Genomic DNA, 24,322 nt, shown 5'->3' with positions numbered 1-24,322 from the left:
GTGGTGATGGTTACACAACAATGTGAGTGTACTTTGTGACACCAAATTGTGCTCTTAAAAATGGTGAAGATGGTAAATTCTATGTTATGTATATTTTGCCACAATAAAACACATGTGCATGTGCAGCACACAGGTGGAAAAGTGCTGCAGAAGAGAAAGATCAAAGGGAGACGTCACTATAGAAGTAGAGCACAGAGAGATGCAACGTTGCCAGCTTGGAAGGCGGCCAGGAGCCAAGGTATGTAACAGCCTCTAGAAGCTGGAAAAGGCAAGGAAACACATTTTCCCCTAGAGCTTCCATAAGGAACATAGCCTTGCTGACACTGTTATTTTTAGCTCAGTGAGACTCACGTCAAACTTCTGACCCACAGAACTATAAGATAATAAGTTGGTATTGCTTTAAGCCACCAAGTTTGGGCTAATTTGTTATAGCAGCAGTAGAAAACTAATACATACTACTGCAGAGTAAGGCTCTGAGGTTCAAGTCGTTTGTCCAACATCACAGAGCTAGGAAGTGAGGGAATCAGGATTTGACCAGGCCTGCCTGGCTCAGAGCCCTGCCCTTAACCACTTTATTCCCTGTCTCCTGGCTCCCTCCTCTCCTTAAGACTGCCCTCCAGCAACTCTGGTGGAGGTCTGCCTTGGCCATCAAAAATCTATACAAGGATATTTCTTAGGGCCCCAAAGGACCCAGACTCTTGGTGCAATCCTAAAACCATCAGGTCTTCATGGACAGTGGCCTGGGTTCACTCATTTTGTACCACCCTCCTCCCACCCCTGGCCCCGACTCACTGGGCTGCAGCCATTCTGGCCCTTTCTCTGTACTTGGGTACACCGGGCTCTTTCCCTCTCCAAGCCCTTTGTGCTTGCTGATCCCTGGACCTGGAATGCTGTTTCCATGGCTGCTCTCTCTTCCTCATTCCTGTCTCAGCTTAAACATCACCTCCTCTGAGAAGGCTTTTCTGACCATTCCAGCTACTAGCATCCTTCTCTGACCCCCATCTCCCAACCAGTGTCCTGTTTTATAATCTTCACAACTTTTAAGACCATCAGGGTACCATTCTCTCCTCCTCCCTGGATTCCTAACCCGTGACCTAGCCCTCCCCTTTCCAGTTAATAGAAAAATAACTTCTGCCTCTCTCTGTGCTGCTCATTCACTGCCCCGTGCTCACAAGGAGGACAAATGGGATGGGAGAGAGTGGGGGCAAGAAGCCATCGGGGCTCAGCCCAGGCCCTCCTTCTTCCCTCTTCTGTGAGCTGGGGTGGGGTAGCGGGGGTGCCGTCAGGTCACATGGCCCCCTTCCGCCATGCTGATGCCATCAGCTGTCCAGCTCTGCCAACATCTGGGGTCAGGGATCAGTCTACTGCACTGGGGCAGTACTTTCAGTTGGAGAGGTAATCATCTGCTCCCCTTCCATCCATGATCATTTCTCATTTGTTTCACAATTTAGAAGGGAAAGCATAGCGGGGTGGGGTTACTTACTGGCTCCTCAAAGCCCAATTTTCACTTTGTAACTTCATCTGGTTTATTTATTTAGCCTAAAGATTAAGAGCGCAGGCTCTGGGCTCAGACTGCTGCAGATTCAATTCCACTCTGCCCTTTCCTAGCTGTGTGACCTTGGGCAAGTTATTTGACCTCTCTGTGCTTCAGTTTCCCCTCTGTAAAACAAGTACAATGACAGGACTTTCCTTGGGGTTGAGATTTAATGTGCGGGTGAGGATTTAATGAGGGACTATATGTAAAGCCCTTGGAATAGCTCTTGGCTCATATTAATAACAACTCAGTAAGTGTTGGCAATTATTATTTATGTAGTTATGTGCTTACTGTCTGTTTTCCCCGCTAGCATTAAATGACATAGAATGAGTGGGCCCATCTTGTCCCAGCACAGTGCCTGGGGCATGATGCGTGCCCAGTGCATGAATGAACAGTCCAGAACCAAGCACATCTTTTCAGATTACTGCTGACTGTTCTTGAGTAAACACTCAGGATTATCTCAGAACTCCAAACCCATGCTGGGGTCTGGGGAGACCTTGTAACAGGCCCCTCAGCCTCCTTCTTGCTCCCCTTGGTGGGAGCCTGTCTCCTGTTGGGGCTAAGAAGACAGCCAGGGACTGCATATGAAAGGGGCGGCTGAGAGCGGCGGTAGGGGGTGTCCATGCCACCCTCGTGTACTGCAGACTGGGCACCCGCTGCCTGCAGCAGACATCACCAGGGTCAACTCGGGGCCTGCCGAGCAATCTAATTGTGAAAAAATGTAAAATGGCAAGAAAGTGAAGTTTTCTCCTTTAGCTTTATGCCCAGTATCACTCTTAAACTGCCTGGGGTCCAATTGCTCCCCTTCTGTGGCCTGGTCCTCCACACCTGGAAGTGACTGTCATAGCCACCCCCACCTCCATCCCCGCTACACCCCCGTTTCCAGGGCAGGGGCCCAGTCAACCCCCTCACAGCACTTCCTTTCCCCTTGGAGGAAACACAATCCATAGCCACGATGCAGCCCCAGTGGGTCTCATTCAGAAGGGTATGTTCATTGCCATGACCACCAGATGCTTTAGCAGGTGGGCATAGTCCTTCATTTATTTCAAAGATTTTCTGAATGGCTTGAATGTGCTAGGTGAAGGCTGCAAGCTGGGGATGCAACAGAGGGGAAGAGCTGGCCTGTGCCCTGGCAGAGCTCACAGGCCGGAGGGAGAGAAAGGCAACTGCGGGCATTGAGACTAGTGCCATGATGATGCTACAGGAGCAGAGCAGGAACCGACCTAGCTGGCCAGGCTGGGAGTGCCAAGAAGGCTTCCTGGAGGAAGCAGCCTCTGAGCTGAGTCTCGAGGAAAAAGCAGGGAGCCAGGTTTCATGGGTCAGAGTGGAGAGGAAAGGAAATGTGGTGATCTAGGTGGAGGGAACACCCAGCAAGGAGGTGAGAGCATGTCGGAGGGACAAATGTTCTCTTCGCTAGAGACATCAACCGTGGGGTGTAGATTTTCCAGAGCGGCCTATTATTATGTCCCCCCAAGACTCATAGGTTCAAGTCCTAACCCCCAGTACCTCAGAATGTGGCTGTATTTGGAGACAGGGTCACTAGAGAGGTAGTTAAGGTAAAATGAGGCCTTTAGAGTGGGCGCTAAGCCAACATGACTGGTGTCCTTATAAGAAGAGGAGATTAGGACACAGGGACACACAGAGGGAAGACCATGTGAGGACACAGGGAGAAGGTAGCCAACTGCAAGCCAAGGACAGTGGCCTCAGGAGACACCAAGCTTGCCGAAGCCCTGATCTTGGACTTCTAGCCTCCAGAACTGTGAAAAAAATTACATTTCCGTGGCTGTTAATGCCACCCCTGGTCTGTGTACTTTGTTACAGCAGCCTGGGCAGACGAATATACTCACTGCCTGATTTCAAACATTCCTTCATTTCTCCTTCCTTAGGTTCACTCATGCTTCCCCATTGGTTGGTCTTGGTATTTGGTTCAGGAACTACAGCACCTCCAGCTTTGGGAAGAATGCCCTAACCGTACCCTCCCTGCCACCCACCAATTGTTCTGTTGACTCTACCTTCTAGGGTGATTTCTGAAAAACCTTCTCCAGTGGACAATTGCTGTTGGTGCCTGGCTGCTTTCCTTCTCCTTCAGATTCACCTTCATTTTCCTTTGGAAACTACTATGTCTGTCCGCGTGGTTTGGGTGGCGATAACCACACCCCCAGTCCTGTTGGCCGCACCTGGCCAACCAGAGCCACAGTGACTAGTTCAGAGATGCGACCCCATGTGGGTTCAGGAGCTAAGTCTGGGACTTTTGCTGGAGCTTTTAGGAAGAGAAATCCACTTTCTGGTGGAGTTGCAAAGCCAGTGTCTCAATTCAGTGTCTATATGCGGAAAGCCCACTTGAGAATGGTGCCAAGACAAAAGAAGGAAGAGAGAAGAAGGAGAAAAGGAAGAAGGGAAGGGGAGGGGAGGGGAACGGAAATGAGTCCTATTGCAGCCCTGGACTCCTCAGTTATCCAAGTCAATAAATAGTCCCTTTTGCTCAAGTCAGTTTCACTAGGCAGTTGCCGCATAGATGCTGGTAAACTTCCCACAATGCACAGGACAGCCCCCTACAACTATCTGCCAGACATTTACCATCTGGAATGTCAGGGTCATCTGTAAGCTTTTGGGGCCTTCACCTCTTGCAATCAGCAGAGACCTGACTGATATATACCCCAGCCTGTGAGATGGTCTACCCAAAGCTGAATTCAAAGTACCACTGGAAATTTAAGTCCTATTATTAGATCCAGAGACATCAAAGGCAAAGAAATGCCGCATAAGACAGAGCTTACTTTTGGAAGCTGGGTTAAATTCCAGCACTACGAGGGTGTCTGGGCCCTGGGGAGGGCGTCCTTCTGTCTCCTGGTCCTTGGAAACATCCTTCTGCACTGAGTCTCCACTGGGAAGAGGGGAGTCATCTCTAGGACGGCCCACCAGCACCTGGTCCTCAGGCTCCGGCTCAGAGAGTACATCTTCTTCGATAGAGTCATACTCATCACTGGAACCATCCTCTTCTTTCCTTTGTAGGTTGACACTAAGTTCCAGGTTTTTTCTTAGCTCCTGCCAAAAGTCAAGAAGAGAAGTGAAAAATGAAATATGTTCCTTTGAGGAAAAACTCTTTTGCAAATAGATCATTAGAATCAAAGAACTATTCCCATGAAACTAACATTTACCAAAACCATCTCAACCCATGTGTCATCCTCACTTTGAGGATGAGAAAACAAAGGGGCAGGGACAAATAAGAAACTCTCCTCTGATAAAAAATAAATTTAAAAAAAAAAGAAAGAAACTCTCCTCTGGATGGAGCAGAGTTTAGTTTTATAGTATTAATGGTGGTTTTCTGTAGCTGTCTGCAAATTTTTTCATACGTCTTCTGTCTCTAAGAGATTGTAGATTTACAATCTTAAGACCAAGCATTAAGCTATACTTACGGTGATCAAAAAATTTATCACCGAAGCCGGGAGACTTTGAATTTATTTATTTATTTATTTTGGGCTGCATTGGGTCTTCGTTTCTGCGTGCAGGCTTTTCTCTAGTCATGGAAAGCGGAGAGCGGGGGCTACTCTTTGTTGCGGTGTGCGGGCTTCTCATTGTGGTGGCTTCTCTTGTTGCGGAGCATGGGCTCTAGGCACGCGGGCTCCAGTAGTTGTGGCTCACAGGCTCAGCAGTTGTGGCTCACGGGCTCTAGAGTGCAGGCTCAGTAGTTGTGGCGCACGGGCTTAGCTGCTCCACGGCATGTGGGATCTTCCCAGACCAGGGCTCGAACTCATGTTCCCTGCATTGGCAGGCGGATTCTTAACCACTGCACCACCAGGGAAGTCCCCAGGATACTTTGGAAGGGGAATAAAGGCACTACTACATTTACACTGGGAACGAAAGTATACACTGGACTGTCTGGGGACAGTCTGTTTGGTTAGCCTAGCTATGCTATCACTGTAGCCCTTGTAGTAAATAACATAGTTGTGAGAGCGTGAGAAGCAATCAAGTTTACGGTTGACCATAAACTTAATAGTTGTGTGGTAGGCTGAACAATGATTCCCCATAGATGTCCAAGTCCTTATTCCTGGACCCACTGAATTAGTGAGGGCTCATGTACAAGTGAGAAGCACCACATAGAAAACTTTGATCATCTTAGAGAAATCATCCTAAAAAGCCCAATGATAGAAATACGGACATCAAAGGTGCTGCTGGTGAGGGCTCAGGAAATAAGGAACATGTTATTGGGAGCCAGAGGACAGAAAATCCTGTTATGTGGCAGCAGAATCTTAGGCAAACTGTGTCCTCTAGTTATATGGTAAGAGGAACTTGTAAATGATGAACTTGGATATTTAGCTCAAGAGAGTTCCAAGCAAAGTGTTAAAGATACAGTCTGGTTCCTTCTTGCTGCTTAGAGTAAAATGCTAGAGGAAAGGGACAGACTGAGAGAACTGTTAAGTAAAAAGAACTGGGAGTTGATGATTTGGGAAGCTCTCAGCCTACTGCAAAAGATACTAAAAAAAAAGCATGAAAAAGCCAGGAAAGCATGCTCTGGAGAAAAAAACGAAGGGTGTGGCTGGACAACCTTTTGCCAAAACCTCAGAAGGATCTACAGTTTAGAGCAGCGGTCCCCAACCCCCAGTCCATGGACCAGTACCAGTCCGCAGCCTGTTAGGTGAGGTGAGCAGCGGGCCAGTGAGCGACGCTTCATCTGTCGCTCCCCATTGCTCACATTACTGCCTGAACCATCACCCCACCCCTATCCGTGGAAAAACTGTCTTCCACAAAACCGGTCCCTGGTGCCAAAAAGGTTGGGGACTGCTGGTTTAGAGTATTCAATCACACTGAGGGCTCTTTGAAGAGATTAGACATGTGACTCATGAATCCCCTTAGACATCTCAGGGGAAGCCAGGAAGAGAGATGGGATTATCCAGGAAAGATTTGTGGAGGAGCCTCTTGTCTAATGGAGTGAATCCTAGAGACATACAGAGGAGACGCACATGATTTTTGAGACTGTTATACCAGCAGAAACACTGCCAGCTTGGACTCAGTGGGAGAGAGAAAGGACAAAATTAAAGAAAGCTGACAGGCTCCCAAAATTCTACAGGCAGGAAACAGGTTAATAAAACTACGTAGGTGCAAACACATGCTACCTTTTGTGAAAGAGGAAGAATGACTCACAGGGTGGAGCCATGGGCCCAGAGGGTGGAATCCTGAGCCACAGAAAATTATTCCTGTGCCTTGAAACCTAATGGAGTTTGCCCAGTTGGATTTCAAAATTGCTTGGGTTTGATGACTCCTTTTTCCCTTTAATTTTCTGTCTATTGTAATGGGAATATCTATAACTGTTGTCCTGTGCCTGACCCACCACTGTATTCGGGAGCAGATAACTTGTTTTCTAGTTTTAAAAGTTCACAGAGGGAGAGAAATTTTGCCCTAAGATGAGTAATACCCACAGACTCACCCCTAGCTAATTTAGATACAGATAATGAGCTTTGGGAGTTTTGAGCAGATGAGACTTAAATGATATTTTGCACTTAAGTTGCTACTGTAATGGGTTGAGACTTCTGGGAAACTTGGGATGGGATGGAAGTATTTTGCATGTGAGGTGGACATGAATCTTTGGGGGCCCAAGAGCAGACTGTTGTGGGCCCCAAAGATGTCCATGTTCTAATCACCTTGGATGGTGAATATTACATGGCAAAGGGAACTTGCAGATGTGATTAATGATCTTTTTTTTTTTTTTTTTTTTTTTTTTTTTTTTGCGGTACATGGGCCTCTCACTGTTGTGGCCTCTCCCGTTGCGGAGCACAGGCTCCGGACACACAGGCTCGGCGGCCATGGCTCACGGGCCCAGCCACTCCGCGGCATGTGGGATCTTCCCAGACCGAGGCACGAACCCGTGTCCCCCACACTGGCAGGCGGACTCTCAACCATTGCGCCACCAGGGAAGCCCAATTAATGATCTTGAGACGGGGGATATTATCTTGGATATCTAGAGGGGCCTATGTAATCACAAGGGTCCTTCTAAGAGGGAGGCAGGAAGATCAGCATCAGAAAGACAAGATATAAGGGTGGAAGCAGAGGTTAGGGAGGAGAGAAGATGCTACCCTGCTGGCCTTGAAGGAGGAAAGGGCACAAGCCAAGGAATGTAGGTGGCCCCTAGAAGTTGGAAAAGGCAAGGAAACGGATTCTCTTCTAGAACCTCTAGAAGGAACACAGGTCTGCTGACATCTTGATTTTAGACCAATGAAACAGAATTTGGATTTCTGAGCTCCAGAACTGTAAGATAAACCACGAAGTTTGTGGTAAGTTGTCATGGCAGCAATAAGAAACTTTTTTTTGTTTTTTTTAGACATGCCTCACAGCTTGTGGGATCTTAGTTCCCTGACCAAGGATTGAACCCAGGCCCCTGGCAGTGGAAGCACTGAGTCTTAACCATTGGACCACCAGGGAATTCCCCAGGAAACTAATATAGCTATTGATCTTTTATAGTTCTCTCCCTCCCACCCTGCCCAATATCAAATATCAGTGAATATTTATTGAGCAAATAGAACACTGCCTGGCACATAGTAGATGCTTGACAAATATGTGCTGATTGACTAATTTATGTCAGTGACTGGGTAGAAGCTGTAAGCAGGGGTGGAGAGCACCCACCTGCCTTGGCGGTGGCCTTAGTGATGTGACTCTTAGAAAGTTACTTAACTGCTCTGGTCTGCATTTTGCCATCCATAAAAATGGGTTAACAAATCCCAACCTCACTGAATTGTTTTATTAAAGTAGTGGTGTGAACTGGGGATGATTTCGTCCCCCTCTCCAGGGGACATTTGGCATTTATTTGGAGATGTTTTTGGTCAGAATTGGGGGAAAGGAGTGCTAGCGGCATCTGGTAGGTGGAGGCCAGGGATGCTGCTAAACATCCTAGAATGTACAGGACAGTTCCCACAACAAAGAATTATCTGGGCAAATGGCAATAGTGGTGTGAGTGAAAAACCCTACATTAAAGTGAGCACGTATTCACCAATGGCATTTCAAAAGATAATAGCAAGGTCTTCTAGTTGAGTGTATTGACATGATCCATGCAACCTTCACGGAAGCCAGACTGAAGTCACGGCTCATGTCTTCAAAGTCTGACTGTGGTTGGCAGTTGGAGGGCGAACAGATTTACTGCTCCTCCGTGGGGAAACATGAGTTCCTGGGTGGCCTGCTGTTTAACAGCAACAGCAGTGACTGTAAAGCTAGTAATCCTTTACAGCAGGTGGAGTGCGACTTGCTTTGGTGATAACGTGAACTCCAGCTACAGCAGGATAAGCAGTTGGTCCCGGTTCTTGGTCCACCCCACCCATCTCAGATGGGGTCATCTTCAGTTCTCTGTTCTGCAGGGGTGGAGGCAAGGCTAGGTGAGAAAACAGGGGCCAAACCTGGTATTCTCACCCAGTCACGGTGGAAAAAAATGATAAAAGGGATGCCAGCTAAACTGGGAGATTCCCGGATGGGAGACTGTTGTGACTGTCCAGGAGATCTTGGTCAGTCCCAGGGCCCAGAATCCTCCCCACTGATGCCTAAGGCCGAGTGGAGCTACCACCCACTGCCAGTTCCAGGAAATAGCTGGATGGGGCATTAGGATTCTAGAACCCACGGTCAGCTGAGCAGGTTCCCTCCAGCCTCTTCATCACCTTCACCTTGTGGTAGCCTCATATTTTAAGTGACTGAATTTCTGGAGTCCCCGCAAGTTGGAGGACTGAGGCCTAGAGCCTTTAAGCTGGTCCGACCTGTCACAATGATTAAGTGGCAGAGTCGTGACGTGTGCCCTCAGCCACAGCTCCCTGCTCCTTCTAGACTGCCCAAGTGTAAAACAGACTCACTTTTGTGGTCCAACCAATGGGGAAGAAGATGCAGCAACTATTATCATTCATTTATTCACACACGCAGGTGTGCCACAGGCGCTTCGTTGAGGGCTGAGGTAACTGTGGGGAGTAAGATGGCGAAGCTTTGGGCAATCAGTGCACAAAGAAAAAGAATCAGGGGCATTTCAGATGTGGCCAGGACCGGGAAGGAAAGAGCCTGCCTGCATGACGGAACCAAGAGTGAGTGGGCTGAGGGCAGCCCTGTGGAAAGCTTGTCAGGGAATGCTGGGTGATAAAGAAACGTCCAGTGAATGTCTGGGGCACGAGGTGTGTCAGGAGGAACAGCAGAGGCAAAAGCCTGGAGGCAGCAATGGCTGGAGGGGAGGGGAGGGCGGGGAGCAGGAAAGGGGTCACAGGGGCAGTGCCTTGTAGGCCTCGGAGCAGAGTCTGAATTTTCTTTTATGTACCATGAGAGGTCACGAAGGGTGCTAAGCAGAAATACAACATTATCTGATTTCTGTTTTTAAAGATCACTCTGGCTCTTGGATAATGAGTGGATTTTGAGAGGCGGGGCCAGGATGGAAACAGGACAGACAGCAGACAGCTGCACCTGCGGTAGCAGGTAAAGAGGAAGGTGGAAGCAGAGGTGGGGACAGGAGATGCATTTTGAGATGTATTTTGGAGGCCGAGATGACAGAAATGGCTGACTAGAAATTAACAATGTGCATACCCTTCACCCCAGCCCTTCTAGGAATTTACCCTTCATTCTTAAGTATGCAAAGATCGTTGAGGCATCATTTATAAAAGAGAATGACCTGCATGTTCATTAGTAAGAGATGGGTTAAATTACTAATAGAGCAGGCGTTGACGGAGCCCCAGGCAGCCCTTACAGAGAATGAGGTAGGTCTCATGCACTTATTCAGAAAGACAGCGAGATATATGTTTAAGTAAAAAGAAGCATGTTGGAAAATGTACATATAGTATAATCCTGATTCTTTTAAAAATTAATATATTAGTATGTATACATCTAGGCATACAAAAAGTCTGGAAACAGCAAACTCTTAACAATATTCTCTCTGGGGTGGTATTATGGGGACTTTGTTTTCTGCTTTGTTTTACTTAATTTTTTATTATAAGCATGTTTTCAATTTTATAAATAAAAAAATATCAGGTATTTACAGTTATGTTTAAATCCTTACTCCTGAAAATAAATAAATTCCATATAGGAGTGGTAGGAACAGTGGTGTGGAGGACCCTGAACGGCCAGTTGTCTGACAGTCACTGACCTCTAGCCCTGGAACACATCCTGTCCCCAAAAGAGGGATTCAGAAATGGGCAAGTAGCAGCACTCGATGCTGGCAGATGATGGAGCAGCGTCTAACTTACTGTATCCACTCAAGTGGTCCAGATTTAAAAGTAACAAGCCACCAATCTCAACAGGGAGAAATGCCAGTAATATAAATGTAGCACCCATAAGTCCTTCTCAGAAAAAAACCTCCAGAGCACAAAATCCAAACAATGAAAAGTAAAATCAAAATAAAGAACACAGACCAGGAGACCCTATGACAAAAGGTCTAATGGTGAACACTGAAGACGTTTAGAGACTAAAGAAATACAAGTGACCCTTGAGCAACACGGGGATTGGGGCCCTGCCCCCATGCAGTCGAAAATCCATGGACTGCTCTCTCTGCCTCAAAAGCAAAGGAACTGATAAATGGCTCACCCAAGGGCAGGAAGCTGAAGCAGTCTGGACAGAAGAGGACTCAAACCCCAGTTCTTTTGATTTCGCATATTGTGACCTCTAACCGAACACAAACTTTTCCCCATACTTAAAGATCTGTAAAATGAAAATACAGGAACTATATTTATTGAAAAAAACCCCACGTACAGGTGGACCCATGCAGTTCAAACCCGTGTTAAAGGGTCAACTGTATTAGACAATTGTGCGTATCCGGGTTATGGACCGAAGTGTAATGTTCTAAACCTAAGCTCTTAGCTAAGCTCACAAAAACCAGAAGAGGGCAGGCAGTGTGGATGCAACCTGGCCTCATTTTCCGTAGCAGATTAGTCAATTCATATCCATCTTAAATGGAAACAACAGGGTTTTTAAAAATGGCAAACTCCGATCTCTTAATATTTTGTTCATAATTTATTAAATGGACGGGATGTTTTACGAAATCTCTCGTGATAAAGAAATCTGAATTTCAATAATTCTGTTTCAATTTGGTTTTGCTTCTGGCAAATTAATACAAATTTAAATGCCATAATTGTATTTACTATAAATATATATAGTAAATATATATATATAAAAGAAGCCTAGATTCTGCATTACTGCTCTCTTGTTCACAGAGGAAAATAATACATTTGCTTACACTGGGTGAGCACACTTTAAGAACCTAGGTCCTTATAATGCCCACGTGATCTAAAACCATCTGTTCCAGGGGCAAAGGGGAGATGAACTACGTAGCCACATTCCCTCGAGAAAGCTGTTCAAATCCTTTCCACCTGGGAAGATGAGGACCTTGGGTTGGTCGCTTTGAAAGCCAACCTGCCGATACTTCAAAGGGATACCCTGCTAGGGCATCTACCAGTTGCTTTGAAGCTGTCATCCAGAAAAAGCTCTGTGAAAACTTACTTTATAGCTTTGCTTTAAAACCTTGTTATATGCTATTTCAATGCTCAGCCCTTAAAATGTTCAGTTCAAGCCCTTTCAACAGAAAGCCTTCTGCATGAAGGCCAGGCTGCAAATACCACAGGTGGGGAGCAGATGATGGGACTGTATACGAATTGGCCTTCTTGCTAGAGAGCCAGGGAGGAGGCGAGGGAAGGAAGGATGCTGGACCAGTGACTAAAATGCAGCCGAGGTTTCATGGTCAGTGGTTTAGTAGTGCCTTACAGGCCTGATCTTCCTCTTTTCTGCTGGGCTAGGAAAAGAGCAAAACCGGGTCACCATAGCACATGAAATGTCTGCAACAATAGCAACCACAACTGTAATGTCAACAATGGCAGCAGCTGCTGATTACAAAGCTTTTGCTACATATCAGGCACCAGGCTAACCCCTCTACACACCTCATCTCCCTGCAGCCTCCTACCACCCCTGTGTGTAGGTGTCCTTATCTTATAGGTTCAGGGCACTTAAATGGCAGCCCCAGGTCATGTGGCTAGCAAGGGCAGAGCCAGGGTTTGGAGGAAGGACTGTCTGACTCCAAAGTCCAGGTTTTTCATTCCGTGCCCACGTTTATTCCCTGCCTGGCATCAATGCATTGGAAGCCAGTGGTCTCTAGAGCGAGATGAAAGTCAGGTGCTCTGTGATCACCCATTGGCTTACACGAAACTGATGACATCTGCCTGTAAGAGCTTTTGACACAAAGCTGCCATGATGTCACTAAATGTGTTAAATCATGTGTTCGGTGTTAGTGGATGAAGCATTAAACCTCTAACTCCACTCAGAAAAGGGGACAGCTTGGTCTAAGTTCTGGGTGTGGGTTCCAGGCCCGACTCCAGCCGCCCTATGTCCCCAGGCAAGTCTCTGAGCCTCAAGCCCCCACCTCTCATGTGGGAAAATGTTCCCTGACAACCTGACAAGTTTGTGGAAGGGATGCAATGAGATAATAGCTATGAATTAGTGTTTCGTGATTGCTCTAACAGAGGTCTAGTTTTTACAGAAAATTTAACATTGAGATGACAGCATATTCTTTTCTATCTCTCAGACCCTATTGACACTGCCTACAAGAATATCAGATGTTTAGCCCATGAAGCCATACTGGATACTTTGAGTCCTCAAGAGGAAGCAGCAGTCTCGGCGGTAGAGGTCATGGACATGCCGCGAACCCCCAGTGATGTCCTCATTTGATTGGCAATTTTATAAAAGTGGGATTTGCATGCACTGTTAGTTGCAATAATTCCCACCAACTCCTATTGCCTTACATGAGCCATTTTACATATATTAAACTGCCTGACCCAGAAATGATTTTTACCTTGCAATGAAAGGTGAATTAACTAATCTGTCCTTCTTTTCATTCATTCATTTATTGTTGAATATATGTGTCCCCATAAGCAGGTCCGATTGCTAAGTGCTAGGGATAGAGTGATGAATAAAACAGAGTCCCCGTTCTCATGGAATTTATAATCTGGCAACAAAGACAGCCATTCCATAAGAAATTACAAATATAATGAGTGTCCAGAACCCACATCTGAGGCTTACCAGTCCATACCTCAAGCCTGGTGGCATCTAGATCACAAACTTCCCAGAGTAAAGTGACTTGAGCTCTAACTATAGGGTCCACGCTGTGTATTTTTTAAATCACATTTCCCTACATCAATTCTGATGGAACTATGGCTAGGAAAATATGAGTTTTATCCGAGCTTCAAGTACCTATGCGATGTTTTTGGTTTTCTGCTACTTTCTTACTGCCCCCTTTCAACCTTGGATTTTCTTTCACTGATTTTCATTCAGAGCTAGATTTATTTATGAAGCCCCCTAGAGTTCAGTCTCAAATGTCCATTATTATGAAGGAAAAAGCCATCCTTGTCTTAAGCAGTGGAGTGAATAAGAGAACGAGCACAGACTCAGGAAGCAGAAGGGTATCATTTCCTGGCTATGAGGCCCTGGGCAAACCCTGTGGCATCAGTGTGCTGTGGCTGGCTGCCTCATCTGAGTCTGCCCAGAGCAGGGGTAGGAGGGTGGCTGAAAGATCAAGAGAAGGAAATCAGATACGGATGGCAAGATAGAGGCCAAACAACACAGAATGTTGCTGGATCACTAGAAATTTTGAGGAATTCCTGAAAGGCAAGAAAGCAGAGATCACATCTATGAAGCAGTAAAAGCAGAGGAAACTATGGACCAAAACAAGGGCAGTAAAATTTTCCATACAAGGAATTGTGTGTGTGTGTGTGTGTGTGTGTAGCTGAGTCCAGAGTCAAGGTGGAGTGAGAGGAAGCCCTGGGGCATTCACTGGGGGCTGCTTTTAGGGCTGCTGGCCCCTCCCCAGCTGTATTAAGTGCACACAGGCTGATGCCTGGATGTGGGCAATGCTCCAGGAGGTCATTTTCCCCAAAGTAGACTAGGAGTTCCCATACCTGGAAGAGGAGCTAAGGCACACAGCCTCCAGGAGCATGTTGTGCCCCAATCAACATCAAGGTCAGGTTATATTAAATAGAACAGGCAGAAGAAGTAGGATTCTCAAATACAAAGATGAGCAGACAACCGAGAATGACCAAACATTTGGGAAAACCAAAACTCTGAAGATTGGCACAAAATTTAATTAACAAAAGAACGAACACCCAATGAAAGAGAGTTAATAGAATAAGCAGAGGAAAACTTTAGAATCCTGAAAATATCCCTGGAGAGATTTGAGAGGACATTTCATCCATGAAAAAGAAACAGCTAGAGATCTCAAGTTTTAATTTTATCATTAACATTTTGAAAAAGATAAACTAAGTACAGAAAGAGCTAAAAGGTGACAAATTAAATGTGTTAGAAATTCAAGCCAAACAATTTCACATGGACACAGTATAAAAAGACAAAAAGAAAAATATGAAAGAAAAATTAAGAGACTTGAAGATCTGGGCCAACATTTGTCCAAGAGAAGCTCCAGAGGATAGAACTGAAACAATGGAAAATAATAACAACAACAATGATAAATGAACATTTTCCAATGCTATAGAAAGACATAAGCCTTTAGACTGAAAAGGCCCACCTAGTGCTTTAAACAAAGAGACAAAGAGAATGATACTGATATATTCATGTGGATTAAACAAACAACCTGTCAGAAAACATCTTGACTCTGTATGTACACAATGACAGATATGAAATGTATAAAGCAAAAACAGAGTAATATAAGGGAACATTGATAAGTTCACAGAAATCACCCAGATTAAATAGACAAAAATTAATTAGGGCTCTATTGCAGTGGTTTGCTAATGAGCATAAGAATTATCTGGGAGTCCTATTAAAAATGCAGATTCTGAGCACTCCGTGCCCCCTGTAAACCCAGCTCTATATCTTTGAACAGGGTATGAGAATTTACATTTTTAATAAGAAGCCAAAGTGATTCTGATATAGGTGGTATGGGACTATACTGGGACACACATAATTGCCTGGTTAAATAACATAATTAATAGCTTGTTTTAATAGATATACTGAGAACTTTATACCAAAAAGAGAATGATTATTCTTTTGAAATACCATAGAGCATTCATAAAAATTATCTGGTAGACCACAAACAAAGTCTCAAAGACTTCCAAAACAACAGAAATCAAACAGACCAATCTCTAACCATAATGTAGTAAAATTAGAAATTAACACAGAAAGATAAAAAAAAACTCTCTACTTAGAACATTTGTAAAACTCTTCTAAATAAAGAGAAAAATATCCCTAAACTCACAAACCAAAAGAAGTAAATGACAATGAAAACACTACATACATGCAAAATTTGTGAGATAAGGACAGAGCAGTATTCAGAGGAAAATTTATAGGCTTAAAATTGCTGTATTAGAGGGCTTCCCTGGTGGCGCAGTGGTTGAGAGTCTGCCTGCCGATGCGGGGGGCGCGGGTTCGTGCCCTGGTCCGGGGGGATCCCGCGTGCCGCGGAGCGGCTGGGCCCGTGGGCCATGGCCGCTGAGCCTGCGCGTCCGGAGCCTGTGCTCTGCAACGGGAGAGGCCACAGCGGTGAGAGGCCCGCGTAACGCAAAAAAAAAATAAAAATAAAATAAAAAAAATAAAAAAAAATAAAGTAAGAAGCCAGGTTATGGGATGGGGGTGGGGGGAGAATCAAAGCAATAAATTAAACCAAAAAGTTTAGGGAAGGAATAAAGATAAAAGCAGAAATGAACTGAAATAGAAAACAGTAAATGAGTGAATGAATGAATGACAAAATAAATAAAGTATGCGTGCTCAATAGAACTGAAAGCTGGGCCTGGTTTGTCTGGGAGGTAGAGAGAGCTTTTCCTATTTTACTCAGTTTACTTCTTAATTGTTTGAATCTTTTCTAATGAGAAATCACTCATGTATTAGATGTTATATAAAATGACAAAATAATGTGAAAATACCTAAGAAATTCTGAGTAGACTATAAATGCAAGAAATAAAAAAGATTATTTATTCCAGTATTGATTCAGAGATCATTTTACATTTTCATTAAGATTGAAAAGGATGCTTTAGGAAGTCAAATACCATCCAGTATCTTCACTTACAGGGATGCTCTATTAGGTGAAAGGATTACTACATCTCTCAGTTCTGGACCTGTATTTTATGGGTGTTTAGTGCTTGTTCAGCATCATTACACACAAATCATTCATGCTCATCACTGAATTATTCCTGCTCAGCTGGCTTTGTGCTGTCTGACCTACGTGCTCAGGGACCTTCCTAATGACGTTAGCCAGGTGGTCCTTTGGTCTGAGCTATCCAGCTGGGCATCTCTGGGTACATTCAGGACGCCATGCCCCTGATGGTTCTGGGTACGAGAGGGGCTAACTCAAGTGTCACTGGAAAGGAAAAAACCTCTTCCTCTTCTCTTGTCAGGAACTAACAAAGCTTTCATTGTCTAAATGAAAAGTTGCAAGCTGGTGGTCTGAAGACCAAATCTGGCCGGCAGTCACATTTTGTCTGGCTCATAGAAAATCGTGAATTAGTTACCAACATAAAAAAAATGGGGGAAATCGAACACAAACAAGCCCAGATACTTGGCTTCTCAAAATTAGAAAGCCTGGCACCACCGGGCCCCTATGATGACAGTCAGCTGAGCTGTGTAGAGACTGTTCCCTACATCCCCACTACTTTCTACCATGCCCTGACACCCAGGCCAAGTGCCATGCTTGGTACCGCCCCCCACCCCCTCACTCACGTCACTTAAAATATTCATTTTAATTAACACCCTCTGCCAGAAATCCCAATATTTCAGAATCCAAGCTACATCTCCCAAACTGACACTTCTACCCCAAGTAGCACAGAAATTCTTTGTCAGATTATGTGTCCTGATTCATAGTTTGGAAAATATTGTCATCATAATTATAACTTAGCGATGTGATAACTGAACTCAGCTATGTGTGGGCTGGCCAGGGTGCCTAATCAACCACTCTGCCACGCTGGCTCATTGATTCAATCAATCAACTACTCAATTCACTTGCTTAACAAAGATTTGCAAACTAACTCTACGCCAGGCAATTTTCTAGGGACCGGAGACACGGCAGGCAAGAGATAGCACACGTCTCTGCCATCATGAAGCTTAGATCTGGGATGGGGGGGGGAGGGTGTTTCAAGCCCTAAATATGTAACTTGCAAACAGCCTCCAGAAATGGTCCTTGGATGAGTGGAGGGCTCCATGAACTACCACGTATCCTCTGTTCTTGTGGAATTTGCAATATGGGAACACCTATAAACTCCCCTTAGGATGTATGATTTCAGAGCTGACAGGCACAGGAAATATCTAATCTATCCCTTTTTGTTGTAGGGGAGGAAATGGGGCTCCAAGAGTGTGACTTAGCCAAGTCCCCACAGAGTTTATAGAAAAGCTCAAACCACCCTCTCCAGACTTGCTGAGTCACAGTCATTGGTTCTTTTCCTCCCTAAAACAGGAGCCACAAGCCCCCTACATCTTCAGAAAATGTAATGTCGTGTGAAACAGCAATGGGAGACACAGTGTCAGACAACAGGGAGAGGTGAGGACTAAGGCAGAGTGAAGGGTACATGCTCAGAATAAAAGTTTTCTAATTCAAAAATATTTGTTTGGCCAAAAAGTTCGTTCGGATTTTTTTCCAGTTTGGCCAACCCCATAAAACAGCAACAATAATGATTATAGCAAAACAACAGACCAGCCAGTGAAACACACCCATGAGCTGAAGCTGGCCCTTGAGGTGATGGGTCCAAACCTTTCCCTTTGGATATATCCTCGTCCATTTATCACTATATTTCTACCCTTATTTTGAATTTAAGCATAACTTTTTCAAGTTGTAACTAACAAGAAATCCTCTCTTACATGCCCCTATATTTTCTGAATTTTTTTCCTCAAGTTTGAGACCTATTTTGAGTGTGCGACATATTTTGAATGTGACCGAAGTGAGAAAACCAAGTATGAAGGGTGCATATTCATTTTCTTAATATAATAATGCCTTAATAATATAAAATGAATTTTCTGTTTATCTAAAATTCACCCCTTTAAATAGCCAAAAATCTAAATAAAATAATTTTAAATGAAAATACTTCTAAAATAGATAAGACTTCCCTGTCTTCTTAAAAGAGTATGTATATTAAACATAATTTAGTCTTTTCTTAATACAAATGATCAATATTCTGGATAGAAATTGATCTATAATACAGGAGATATTGCCAGGAGCTATTATGCTTTCGTATCTTTCATTTATTAAGTGACATCGTCTCCTACCCAAGTTTCTAGAAGTACAGGATATGGTTTGAAGACAAGGGAAGAGCCCCCTCTCATCCCTTTCTGGCTATTGTGAACCTCTGGATTTTTGTTGTTATTTTATTTTGCATTTTACTTTACAGTTATCTTAATTTTATCTGACATATGAGATTTTGACTTCCAATTTTAACATTTCTTTCTTTATAGCCCCCAAATCAAAGCCACAAAGTCCAAATGATCTCAAAAACTTTCCTTCCATTTGAGAGACTCTAATCTTCAGACCTTCTGATTCAGAATCCCCAGGAGTTCATCTGCTAAAAACTGTGCTACTTCCTGTAAACAACTCTCTTAGCATAAAAATTAGACCTAAAATATGCATTTAAAAAAATATTGTGGGGGCTTCCCTGGTGGCACAGTGGTTAAGAATCTGCCTGCCAATGCAGAGGACATGGGTTCGAGCTCTGGGCCGGGAAGATCCCACATGCCGCAGAGTAGCTAAGCCTGTGAGCCACAACTACTGAGCCTGAGCTCTAGAGCCTACAAGCCACACTACTGAGCCCACGTGCCACAGCTACTGAAGCCTGCGCGCCTAGAGCCCGTGCTCCGCAACAAGAGAAGCCACAACAATGAGAAGCCCGCGCACCGCAACGAGGAGTAGCCCCCGCTCGCCGCAACTAGAGAAAGCCCGCGCACAGCAACGAAGACCCAACACAGCCAAAAATAAATAAATAAATTAATTAATTAAAAAAATATATATATTGTGGAACTTCCCTGGTGGTCCACTGGTTAAGACTCCACGCTCCCAATGCAGGGGACTTGGGTTCAATCCCTGGTCAGGGAACTAGAGCCTGCATTATGCAACAAAGATCTAGCGTACAGCAACTAAGATCCAGCAAGGACAAAAAAAAAAAAAAAAAAAATATATATATATATATATATATATATATATATATATCCTTAGTGATTCTTGTTGTTGTTGTTGTTATTTACTTTTCCCTTTTATTTTTTAAAGCATCTTTATTGGAGTATAATTTCTTTACAATGGTATGTTAGTTTCTGCTTTATAACAAAGTGAATCAGCTATACATATACATATATCCCCATATCTCCTCCCTCTTACGTCTCCCTCCTACCCTCCCTATCCCACCCCTCTAGGAGGTCACAAAGCACCAAGCTGATCTCCCCGTGCTATGTGGCTGCTTCCCACTAGCTATCTATTTTACATTTAGTAGTGTATATATGTCCATGCCACTCTCTCACTTCGTCCCAGCTTACCCTTCCTCCTCCCCATGTCTTCAAGTCCATTCTCTATGTCTGCATCTTTATTTCTGTCCTGCCCCTACGTTCTTCAGAACCTTTTTTTTTTTTTTAGATTCCATATATGTGTTAGCATACAATATTTGTTTTTCTCTTTCTGACTTACTTCACTCTGTATGACAGACTCTAGGTCCATCTACCTCACTACAAATAACACAATTTCGTTTCTTTTTATGGCTGAGTAATATTCCATTGTGTATATATATGTGCCACATCTTCTTTATCCATTCATCTGTCGATGGACCTTAGTGATTCTTGTGTATATCAAATTTTAAGATCCATGGCTCTATCTTTTTCTTATAATGGTGGTTCTCAAACATTGCTGCAAATTACAGTCACATGGGGTGCTTAAACAGAGGAACCATGTCTGAGTCCAAATCCAGAATCAGAATCAAAACCTCTGGATGATATGACCTGGACATTTGTGTTTCTTTTATTTAGTTAGCTTTTTACTTTTTGTTTTGAGCTAACTGTAGACAATACAGAGCCATACCATGTACCCTTCATCCAGTCTCCTCCACGGTAACATCCCACATAACAACAGCACAATAGCACAGTCCAGAAACTGACATCAATACAATCCTACTAAGCTTTTTAAACTAGGTCTCCTTTTTTTTTTTAACTTTTTTCTATTTCTTCCTTTGCTGATGCTTAGCTCTACTGAAGCAGCTTATCTCCTCCTTAATGTACTAGCTTCTTAAAAACTTGGTTTGAAAAAATGTAAATCCGGTAGAAAACTTATCAGCATAGTATAATAGAAGGGCATAATGAATGCCCAAATACCCATCACCTATATTCACCAATTCTTCACCAATTCTCAGAAACCTGAGAACAGGGACCTTTTCTTACATAACCACAATATAATTACCGAATTCAGAAATTTAACATCAATACAGTATTATTTTATAACATAATATGATTTTCAAATTTCATTAATTTCTCCAAAACATCCTTAAATTTAGAGCAATCCCCCCAACCTCCCAGGATCTCACATCTCATAACTTTAGCCCCCTTTAATCTGGAACAGCCTTTCTCTGTCTCTTATGCAACTGACATTTCTGAAGACTCCCGGCCAGTTGTTTTGTAGACTGTCCCTCAATTTGGCTTTGTCTGCTTGTTTCCTCATTGGACTTCACTTTTGAAAAACATTTTTCATCAATGTTTCCAGCTCAGGGTTCACTGGGGAAATATTTGTCAGAGGAGAGGTCTTCTCCAGGTTGTTTAAAACAGTTAAGCAGAATCGATGGATGGCCACCTCTGAACACCTCTCTCCTAGGCAGAACATCAATGATATTCACAACAGACCCTGCCCAAAAACAGCTCAGTGCAATTCCCAGCCTGTGATTGTTAATTTCATGGAACAAGGAGTCCTGGGGTCTGGGCTTCCAGTCTGGGCTTCTCTAAAGCCTTGGTGAGCAACATCATTTCTCATCCCTCAGTTTCCTCAAACTATAAAATGAGAATGAAAATTCCTAGCAAGTAACTCACAGGGTTAATGAATGCAGTGATGGATGTTATACACTCCACACAGTGCTAGGTACTGAGTAAGTGCTCATTTAATGTGAGCTTTTACTATCATTAAAGAAAATAATGGTATTAAGTCAAGCCTCTTGTGTGTTGTTTGAAATCTTTTGGTGTGTAGGCCAGAGGTTTTTTGTTAACAACCAATCCTGTTGTGATCTGTGTTGTTTTCCCAGCTGTAAATGGAGACTCTCTCGTGGGGTCTATCCTATGGCCCAGCTGCTTGGTATGGAGAAGACCCTGGCCCCTGACAGTTAGGATGTGAAAGTCCATCTTACCATTACATCCTGAATAGTTAAGAGGATCCTTTCTCTGTCTATACTGCTTGGAGGGTTGGGGCGTCCATGTACATTCAGGAGGGAGAAATTAAAATCACAGGGCGTGGTGCTGATGGGAGATTTGGTATCCTAGGCGCAAGCAGAGAGAACTGGGCGTAGTAAAAGAAACTTACGTCCCTGGAGATGTACGGGGTCCTCTTTCTCCCTCTTGGTCTCTATGCCTCCCTAAGTCATTCTCGCTCTTAAAGCTCATCTGCTCAAACTCACCACTGCTTTACCAACACCATTGCAGGAACACAGCTGGTAAGTGGACCAGGATTCAAACTCTGGCCACCAACAACCTAAACAGTGCTCAGAGCCACTGGGTTCACATGGCTGAGTGAGTACTGGTATGGTAAGATGGCCCTGGCATGTTGTTGACTAAAAACAGTGGGGCTATCAAATAGCCTGGATAGTATAATCCCATTTATGTGGAAAGAACAATAAAAGATCAAGAGAAGGAACTTCGCTGGTGGTGCAGTGGTTAAGAATCCACCTGCCAATGCAGGGGACACAGGTTCGAGCCCTGGCCCGGGAAGATCCCACATGTCGTGGAGCAACTAAGCACGTGCGCCACAACTACTGAGCCTGCGCTCTAGAGCCTGCGAGCCACAACTACTGAGCCCGCGTGCCACAACTACTGAAGCCCGTGCACCTAGAGCCCGTGCTCCACAAGAGAAGCCACCGCAATGAGAAGCCCGCGTACCATGACTAAGAGTAGCCCCCGCTCGCTGCAACTAGAGAAACCCCATGTTCAGCAACGAAAACGCAATGCAGCCAAAAATAAATAAATAAAATTTTTTGAAAAGGCACTCGCTCAAAGGTTATTTATATGGTAATAGAACTGCCCTAAAAAACTATCCCTCCTTTTTTTTTTAATAATATCTTAGGGAGATTTATTTGGCTATATTTTGACCAAATAATGTTAAAGTTCATCTCAAACAATAAGTTAAAATTAACCAATACAATTTAAAAAATAAATTTATTTATTTATTTGGCTGTGTTGGATCTTCATTTCTGTGTGAGGGCTTTCTCTAGTTGCGGTGAGTGGGGGGCACTCTTCATCGCGGTGCGCGGGCTTCTCACTGTCACGGCCTCTCTTGTTGCGGAGCACAGGCTCCAGACGCGCAGGCTCAGTAGCTGTGGCTCATGGGCCCAGCTGCTCCGTGGCATGTGGGATCTACCCGGACCAGGGCTCGAACCCATGTCCCCTGCATTGGCAGGTAGATTCTCAACCACTACGCCACCAGGGAAGCCCGATCCCTCCTTTTTGAAGTCTCACCATTGAAATTAATGAAGGGTGACTGAAGGGATTTGCTGAAGAGCCCTGACGGGGACAAAGTGGGGTGGGGTGGTCCACTGAGGGTTGCTCCACCAATGATGGCACAGCCCCATAATCTACACTGTACCGACAGGTGGGTGAGCCGTCACGGACCACAGCAGAGTCCACATGTGGCAGCCCTGCTGGTGGCACACGGGTTAAGACAGGTCTTTAGTTGTTATATGTGTCAGCAAGTAACAATGACTTCAGAACACTGAATTGTAATCGTGGCTAAATATCCAATTCACGCCACTCCAGGATCTACACAATGGAAAGAAAAACTCAGAGAAGGTATTCCAGAAGATGCCGGAGTGGGCCAATCTTCTTCCCATCACCTGTCATGCTCTCAGGGACTGATAAGATAACTAAACGCAGAAAATACCACTCACTGGGAACAGGCCAGGACCGGAATGTTCCAGATCAACTATCTCATCTTGGATACAATTAATATATACTTTCAAGGAACATAATGAATATATGCCATTTTTAGGCTGGATGGTAATATACCCACCTATTCACAGCACTCATCTCTGGGGCAGTGAGATTATGAGAGGACTTTTATTTTCTTTGTTATCATTTGAATTTTTAACATTGATCATGCATTGTCAGGAAAAAAAGGATACCTTAATAATGGAAAAAAATGTGCACTTTCATTCCTGGTCCTTAAATGGAGCCTTCTTATCCATTGTAACACATATCCCAAGGCAAGCCAACATAACCAAGACCTGGCACTGAGGCAGAACTCTCTGGAAAGAAAGAGGTGTCCTCCTTTCCCTGGAGTTGTTAAGCTACAATGGCTTACAAAACCCTACGATGGCTTCTCCTCTGACTCAAAGTAGAATCCCTCACCTTTAGCGCAGCCCTCAAAGCCCGAGGCCGTCTAAGCCTTGGCTATGTCTCTGGCCTCACCCTCTCTTTCCTGTCCCCTTGCTCACTCACCTCCAGCCACACCAGCCTCTCTGCTGTCCTCCCTCCTGGGGCCTCTGCACCTGTTGCTCCCTGTGTGTGGAAGCTCTTCTCTACCTACTCACTCCCTGGCTTCCTCGAGGCCCCTGCTCACACAGCACCTCATCAAGGGTAAGCCCCGTCCTCCCATGTCACATGGCAGCCTCTGCCCACATTCTCTAGCCCCTTACTCTGCCCTAGTTC

At 44.5% G+C, this 24,322-nt stretch overlaps 1 protein-coding gene across 5 annotated transcripts in view; it reads right to left on the bottom strand.

Annotated features, from left to right (window-relative positions):
• KATNIP (katanin interacting protein) overlaps positions 1-24,322 on the bottom strand; it is a 194,950-nt gene that overhangs the window by 96,998 nt on the left and 73,630 nt on the right. For all 5 annotated transcript variants that reach the window (XM_067012513.1, XM_067012514.1, XM_067012516.1 and 2 more), the window contains exon 7: positions 4,309-4,576. In XM_067012513.1, coding sequence (XP_066868614.1) covers positions 4,309-4,576 — 268 coding nt within the window. The remainder of the gene's footprint in view (positions 1-4,308; positions 4,577-24,322) is intronic.

This window comes from Kogia breviceps, chromosome 14 (assembly GCF_026419965.1).
Source record: "Kogia breviceps isolate mKogBre1 chromosome 14, mKogBre1 haplotype 1, whole genome shotgun sequence".
In the NCBI taxonomy this organism is placed as follows: domain Eukaryota; kingdom Metazoa; phylum Chordata; class Mammalia; order Artiodactyla; family Physeteridae; genus Kogia; species Kogia breviceps.
This window is presented reverse-complemented; position numbering and strand designations above follow the sequence as displayed.